This window comes from Manacus candei, unplaced genomic scaffold (assembly GCF_025592945.1).
Source record: "Manacus candei isolate 608988 ecotype Guabito, Panama unplaced genomic scaffold, ASM2559294v1 h1tg000119l, whole genome shotgun sequence".
Taxonomy (NCBI): Eukaryota; Metazoa; Chordata; class Aves; order Passeriformes; family Pipridae; genus Manacus; species Manacus candei.
The window spans coordinates 2,826,116-2,834,269 of NW_026138167.1; the positions used below are offsets into that span (position 1 = coordinate 2,826,116).

At 42.9% G+C, this 8,154-nt stretch overlaps 1 protein-coding gene across 4 annotated transcripts in view; it reads left to right on the plus strand.

The window, feature by feature from the left end:
- Window positions 1–6,686, plus strand: part of RAB8B (RAB8B, member RAS oncogene family) — a 28,871-nt gene extending 22,185 nt beyond the window's left edge. Inside the window, exons 8-10 of one of the 4 annotated variants that reach the window (XM_051770552.1) lie at window positions 193–217; window positions 2,613–2,685; window positions 6,496–6,686. In XM_051770552.1, the coding sequence (XP_051626512.1) occupies window positions 193–217; window positions 2,613–2,662 (75 nt within the window). In that variant the 3' untranslated portion in view covers window positions 2,663–2,685; window positions 6,496–6,686. Of the gene's footprint in view, window positions 1–192; window positions 4,344–6,495 lie in introns of those variants that run through there. The other 3 variants (XM_051770553.1, XM_051770551.1, XM_051770550.1) reach the window with 3 other exon arrangements.
- Window positions 6,687–8,154: the final 1,468 nt, after the last annotated feature.

The following is an 8,154-nucleotide window of genomic DNA, read 5'->3' on the forward strand; positions in this document are numbered from 1 at the left end:
GGAAATGTTATTTTTACAATAGACAGTTTTATCCAGTGAGTAACAGAGTCTGTGTGACTGAGGAGCTCAAGTTGCAACAACCCTCTGCTCTGGTTATTGCCTTGCAAGGGGGGGAAGTGGGGAGGGAAACATAGGAAAGCTGGACATATTGTTTTCTACATTTTATGATGTTGGTGTTCTTTTCTCTTTCAGAATGACAACAGTTCATCGGGGGCAGGTGGGCCAGTAAAAATAACAGAAAATCGATCTAAGAAGAGCAGCTTCTTTCGATGCACGCTACTTTGATGAACTTCTAATGATAGACTGCAGCACACTTAGAACCTTTTCTGCTTCTTTGAAAGCACAGGGTCACAAAGCCTCAGAAATAATACCACCAAGCTGCTGCTGAGAGCTCCATTGAACATAGACTGCGATACACAAAATACCAAGTGGATTTTGCTCACTAAGCCTATTGATCTGTCAGGCTTTCTTTCTCAGATATGGAAGCTATGAAGTGGAGACACAAATGCAAGAGTTAACCTGTTTTCCTTTTTTACTTTCTGTTTTATTGCCTGTTGCAAAAGCTGCTATGTTTCTTTTAACTTTGCACATCCATATTGGCCTCTTACTGCCTGTTACAGCACAATCTTACATTTGTATTTGCACAGTTTGACTTGTAAGTAAATTCTTAACAGATTTGTGCAGGGTTTTCTTTCTGTTTTTAAACAAATTTATTTTCAAGCAGAAGAGCCAGGGGAAAAATTGTCTCACTTCCATTATCTCTATGCTGTTATACTTGTGGCCATGCAGTATGGATGCTGTCGCTCTAGTGATGAGAATTACTGTAAAAATTGGCATTTAGCAATTTCTATGGATTTTGTTCTCTTAGATGCACAAATCTGTTCATGCAGAAGCTGTGGCTTCTATTCTGAATGTAGTATGTTGCTTTTCTCTCTTCACCAGACTTAGCAAAGTTGTGTTCTGAATTGCCAGTCACTGTCTGATTCACAGATGCACCTTTCAGTTATTTGAATAAACACAGTGTCTTTCCTCACTTAACTTCCCTTTGTTAGCTCAACTGCACCTTTTTGTGTTTCTGATGAGGAATTACACTCTGGAGTTGAGATCAGCGTCACAAATTGGCCTCATCGCTATCACTTAAGTGGCTTGTGGAAGCTGAATGCATGAGTCTTGAGTAACCTCTTTTGGATTCACTTGTTCAGAAATGACTGCTTCTAAAGGTGACTTCCATTTCTACTGTAACTGAATAGTTCGTTAATGTCTGTAATGACCGACCCTTGCCAGCAGAGGTGTCCCAAACCAGCTTCCTGGGGTTGCTGAAGCGTGCCCAGCTTTGGCCCCGGGGAAGCCGTGGCATTAGGGCTATAACTCCTCCTGGTTCTGCAGTGAATGCTGAATGTGTGTCTGGCCTGCTCGAGCAGTTATTTTTTCATCACTGGTACAGTGACCTAGACTGTTAGAAGCAGAGGTGAAACATAGTTGCCTTTTTTACTCAACTGAGCATTGTATAACCTAGTCTTTGTTCTACTACTTTTTTTATTGTCTTCTGGAAAAATTTCCTCGATGAGCAATTAAAACAGGTGCTTTAGTTCTGTTGGTGTGCCAAACGTGGACCATTGTAAGCTTTAAGTACAAGTTTGTGTCCAGCCTGGTTGCTGTTGGGGGATAGGTGTGTTCTGTCACCGTCAAAGTCAGCGTCTGCTTTTGCTTCACTTCTTGGCTGGAGTTGTAAACAGTGAGTTGGTCGTTTCCACAGATAACCACTTCATTTTGTTGTGTCAGGTACTGGATTTGTCATCTCTGGGTCTGTCCTGAATGCTCTGGAAGGGAACAGGCCAGTAGTATTAGATTTAAAGCATTTGATTTGAAAAGGTTTAACGTTAGTAGCTGGTTCCATGAAGTTCTGAGTGGTTACTGACCTGTCCCCACGTGTAGTTTGCTAGAAGTAGTTATTGGAACTAGATGGTGGATCTCATAAACTGCTGTTGCTGCACTAGAACAGAGAAACCTTCATGGCAACAAGGTTTAGTGGAAAAGCAAAGCAACCCTAACTGCTCTGTTGTCTACCCTTGATGTTTTTCTTGGACAGGCTAAAGCAGTTATGTTTTCTGTATGGTTAAAAAAGTGCTTCTATACAGAAAGTGTTGTGACACCAATTATGAATGTTGTTTATTTTCAGTAATTTACCTCTGACTTATTTGGTGTCGTAATACTTTGATTTTTATCTCAGGGGTTGTCTGCAAACCAAAACTGACATGTTCTGTGTTTGGCACTGTTTACAGAATGCTTTGTATTGTTTTTTCCTGTCTTCGCTGTGTGGTTAAGTGTCTATTCAATTATTAGTCTCCATGAACTTCCCTTTGAAAGAGCCTGTAAGTAGTAGAGTCTATGAAGTGCTTCTTGAAGCAGCAGCGAATTGGGGTATCTGCTCTGTATGGGGGAGGGTGGGAGGGAGAAAAAAAACTTGCTATTTTCTTACATTTAGCTGTGCTAAACTGTACATAAATGTGAGGTAAGACCATAGGAAATTCACTTCATGCATGAGAAAGTACTGCAGTAAATATTTCACTTTGCTTATTGTTCATGTACAGTTCATCTTTTTCTATTTGTAGAAGAATTTAATGCAATTTTGTTGTCATCTGCTGAAACTGAAGAATTCTAATTTCATGTGGTCTTATGGATAAGGTAAAATGCAGCTTTCTTTCTTTGTGTTTTTGCCCCCACCCCACTTCTCCAGCAGTATTAAATGGCTGAGTGGCTGCACTTTATCAGTGTGCTAACTGTGGGTCAGTGTAGACCTTCCTGTGTCCAGTGTGCCCTGCCAGGCGTGGAGAAATGTGCTGTCCCTTGGCATGGGGGCAGCTCTCCAGGACTGGGGTATTGCAGCTGGGTTTGCCTTTGGAAAGCGGGTGCTGCTGATGGGATGTTCTGCCTGTGCATCAGATGCTGGGTATGACAGGCTTTTCTAATATCACCAGGATTGTTCTGTGCAGTCTCTGTTGCTACTTTGCTCCAGACTATATAATCTTAAGTTTTGAAGGACTCTTAACTATACCTCAGTCAACTAGTCAGTACTCTAATGCCCATTAGAATGAAAGTCATAAAATTATTACTCATTAAGCAGCAAATGTATTTCTGTTTTGTTGCAGAAATTGCCATTAACCTTTCAGGAAAGCAGACATTGTTTGGTGGATTTCAGTAAAACAAAAATGCTGCTTGTGCTTTGGAGTTTTAGGAAATCTTTCCCTCAGCCCCATGTCTGTGCACTATATCTTTGACCAACATTTTTCTAAATGGTTTTAAAAAAAAGCCAAATGCAAACCAAACTGGTCTCAGTGCTTTGCAATTTTAGCTTTTGGTCTGTGCTCAGCAAAACATGCACAAGAGGTTTTTGTTGAGTGTATATAGAATATTTTATGTACTTCTTGTCTGGGAGTTCTATTACTGCTAAAGCTTAAACCACTCATGAAACTTAATGCCGCTCACTTTTCTGTTTGGGGGACAGTCTTAAAAGTGCTGAGTGACCTTTCAGACCTGTAGTTCTTTTTCCAGAAAGTATTTCCCACTGTAAAAGTACCTTTCCCATACTGGTCTGCTGAAGTCAAGTGAATTTCGTGGATCATTCTCACGAGTGAATAAAGGAGTCTTGAATGTACATATCACATTAAACTATTGTGAATGCATAACGATTTGAAAGTACATGAATAATATGTAAAATGCCTAAATGTGTTATTTGTGAAAATGCATCTGTTATTTGGTTATCTGTTAATGTAATGGAATTTTTGCAATGTTAAACTTGTTAAGGATTGGTCTGTAGGTGATAATAGGTCTTTTTTCTCCTCCATTCACTGACCTGCTTATACCATTCTCATTCTTATAAATAAAAAACGTATTTCTTTCTTCCAAAAAAGCAGGATTTACACTGATTTTTCTTGTTCCTGGTGAATTTAACTATTTTAGTGCATTCCTATGGCCTTACGGACATTTTTGCAAATAAAACTTCAATTACTGTTATTTTAATGCTATATAGCCACTAAATTGAGAATAAAAAGTATAGTCCTTGAGAAAATGCTTAATTTTGAAATAGAAGTGTTCTACTGTGTGTTTTTAAGCACATTTTACCTCTGATATAAAGGTGTAATGTGAAAAGCTCCTGCAGATAAAAGTGAACTTGTCATGTGGTTAACTTGTAAACCTAACCATTAATTGTGTATTGATGTATATAGACAAAAAAACCCAAACCCCTCCCCTTAAAAAAAACCTTCATAGTCCAATAGTTTTATTATTTCATGTGAACTTTTTTACAACGTGTGTCTCAAATAAAAGTTACGTAATGAAAAGCACTTGGAGTATTTTGTATGAAATATTCCACGTAGTTTTTGTCCAGTTGGCATCTCCACTCCACTTTTGATACCTTTGTTGTGGAAAGGTGTCCAGCTGAGCTGCATCTGTAAAGCTTGGCCCAACTAGTGATAAACCACAAGGGGGTTTGTATGGCTTTGCTTTTTCCTAAACTTGACTGTTCTTTAGAGTTGTCCTGAAAAATCCTTTATTCCTGTAGTGATTGCTTAAATCTATTATTTTGGTGACCTTCAGTTTCATAAGCAACCATTTTTCCAGACATTTAGTGTCATGAAATACCCTTTAAAAGTCACTTCTGAGCAGTGACCACAAAGGTAACATGAGACACAATCTCCAGTTCGATTAAGAATTATCTACTGAACTAGGCTGTTAACATTTTCTTTTTTGATGTTGCTTTAAATCAGCACTGTGTGAAGGCTATGACTGTGAAGTACCCCGAGGCACAAGTATTGTGAATCAATACAGCAAATATTGTTTGTCCAGCTTCCCTCAGTACTGAATATTGAGGGATTTGACAAATGTTTGTTAGCTGTTAGTAAAATTACTGTGGTTTGGCAGTAGCTGTAATTGGTACAAAAATCAGCAAACCTAAGGAAGGAATGGTTTTGTCTGCCCAAGGCAAAAGCAGAGTAGTATCTGAGACATCCAAGTGGGCACCCTGAGGAATGAGTGGGAAACACGTGGGTGACAAGGAGTTTTTAAAATGTGTTCTTCCTACACATTCCTTTAATAAGCTGTATTTAGCTAAAAGGATGTGTTTTCTCTTTACCCTAAGCAACAGAAAGCTGGAGTTACATTCTTGTTACAGCTTACTATTCCTTGGGTTTGGTTGGGTTGGTTGTTGTTTTCAGACTGCTTCAGGCAGACAAGTTTGCTGTGTTAGGACCAGTTGTTTAAACATTATCTTGCTTGATCTGAACTGGGTTCAGATGCTCAGCAGTCCTTAGGTTCTCACAGTGACATTTTAAGTACATTTGCATTCTGCCTTTGTTAAAAGGAAATAGCAGGCATACTTACCCTACATAAAAATGGTGATTTATTACAGTTCTTGGGTCTATTTTTGGTTGCAGACTAGCAATTATGATACAAATACTGCACACTTGTGGATCAGAGGCAAGTTGTTGGTACGCATGTCGAATGTATCCAGCTTTAAATGGCCTGCTGCATAAATTACTCTTTTGCCAGCTTGGCTCTTTAGAGTTCTTGAATTATACCAAAGTCATCAATACAAGATTTCAAAATACTTTTTCTTTAGAGAGATTCTAATCTTCAAGAGATACAGAAGTACAGCTTTTATCTTGTATGAGGTTATTCTTGCCATCTGGAGGTTTAAAGAAAGGGCATGTCATGGAGTGCAAAACACACTGAAAAGTGGCACTTTTGGATGTGTTGTAGATGCTTCAAAAATTTTATACTGTCTTCGGCAGAGCACATCAGCAGTAAGCTGCTGAACAAATGCTCCACAAACTTCTGTGAGCATATATTCAGTACATATTGTTAATTCAATTTGTGAAATAAAGTTGAAAGTTTAGAGCAGGCTATGAACATTTTCCCCATCTGAGGAATTAACAGGTTTAATGAATTGTGGAAAATGTGTGTAGCCTAAACTCTGCTACTGAATACATTGTACTGCCTTCAGAGTGACCAAGAACTCTGTAAACATTCACTAATTTCACCCTCCTTAGTCTTAAACACCTTCCTTGAGTAGATGACTGAGATGACTTGCTGCCCGTGTGACTTTTTCTGCTTGTGCCACCACTGCGAGGGCGTGTCCCTGGCACAGCCCTGACCGTGTCCCAGGGCCTCGGGGTGGGCACTGGGCACTGGGGACTCAGATGGACGGACTTGTTTCAAAACGGGGTTTGATTTCTCAGTGGCACGCTACCCTCGTGCTCCCTGACCTTTCTGCCTTGGTTTAACACCTTTGCAGAGCAGCACAAAGAGGTGATGCTGCTGTGACACACCTTGGCCAGAAGCCGGTGAGATTGAGGGCTGCCGTGCCGGCACTTCTCAGTTGCATCCTTATTTCCAGACATACTTTTGTATGCAGTGTGCTCATCTCCAAAGAAAAGTTGAATGTTTAATTTTTTTTCATGTTGATCCTTATTATACTTCTTTTTTTCCTCTCTCCAGGCACCACAGGAACTGACTAGCTCTGGTATGTGTTCTAGATGAAGGACAGAACTTCTCCAGGAAGGCTGAACAAGTTCTGTCCAAACGCTGCTTCTGAGCTTCCTCACCCAAAACGCAATGACTTTGTAAACCTCACATTTATGCGCTGAACCAATAAAACACAGGGGGAAAAGGCAACACGTGTCTTAAATACTGTTTGTGTGTAGCTTTCCTGAACAGCACTGGTAAGTGTACTTGAAATTAGGGACCGCTGGGGCTACTCCGTCTGTCTGAGGGGAGGAACAAACCCTGGAGCCCTTTACCTGCTCTGTGTCCATGCTGAGAGATCAGCGAGATCCCTCAGCCCTCGGGGGGGATCAGCGAGATCCCTCAGCCCTCACGGGAATCAGCGAGACCCCTCTGCCCTCCTTGGGGGGAATCAGCGAGAAGCCTCAGCCATCCCGGGGGCATTAGCGAGACCCCTCAGCCCTCCCGCGCCCCCCTCGCGTCCCGGAGCCAGCCGCACACCCGGGGCAGGGAAGCCCCGCAAGGGCGGCCGTGGCTGAGGGCGCTCCGGGCCGCGCCTCCCTGAGATGGCGCCCGCAGCTCCCGCCCCGGCCCCTCCTCAGACGCTCCTGCGGGGCCACCTCGCGGGTCCCCCCGGCCCCGGCGAGGGCTGAGGGGGCTGTGGAACATCTGCCCCGGGAGCTCGGCCCGGGCTCCCCTCAGCGATCCTCGATGGCCATGGATGTGCCCAGCGCCGTGTCCCGCGGCCTCGGTCACCCCTGGGGCGGTGCTGGGGGCGGCAGCGCGGGCTGTGATGTGAGGGGAAATCACGGGGGTTTTCATGTGGCGGTCACTGCGGTTCGGGCACTCCCGGGGCGTTCCCGAGGGAGCTCCCAGTGCTGGGGCACAGGGCAGGGCCGGCCGGCTGCGCTCCCGGGGCTGAGGGGGAGCTCGGTCTGTGCCCTGCGGGGTGACCGGGGTGTCCCACCGCGGTGTCCCACAGGTATTCCCAAGAACCTTTATAAAACCTTAGAAAACACACTTAACCAGAGGTCCTTTTAGAAGCTGCCCCTGCTTTTCTGTGTTTTCTTACAGGCTGGTAGTCCTTCCTCTTCCACTTGTAATGTAGTTTGCATAAGTGGGCAAGGTTATTTAACTGGCTTTTAACCACATCAGAGGTGACATTGCTATTTTAAATTTCTCCTGAAATTAAAAAACAGTTTCTCACCATGGGAAATGCTCTCTTCTTTAGCACGTGCTTCTTTTGTGGTATTTGCTGTGTAAATCTCTAACCAATTTATTTGCCTTGTGGAGACAGTAGGAATTTCAAATGCGAGTGGAAAATGCAATATGAGTAACAGTTTTTTTGGGGTTTTCCCCTCCCCTCTTTGATTCAAGGGCTTTCATCCGGCTGCTCTCCCTGCTTTCCTCCTCTGTGTGGTTTGTTGCTGTGCAGATTGGTGGGAGCCACTGAGCATCAGTGTGGAAAAACGTGCTCATCTTTGGAGTGATGTTTTCTGTGCTGCTCCAGGAGCTGTTCTGGTTTGCCTACAACAGATCTGGAAGTAAGTCATATAGTATTTCTTACTCACTGAAGATTGCTGAAGTGTGGAATCATATTGGACAAACAGCTAACACTATTTGATATCAGCAGTTCTCCTGTGGCAGCATAGC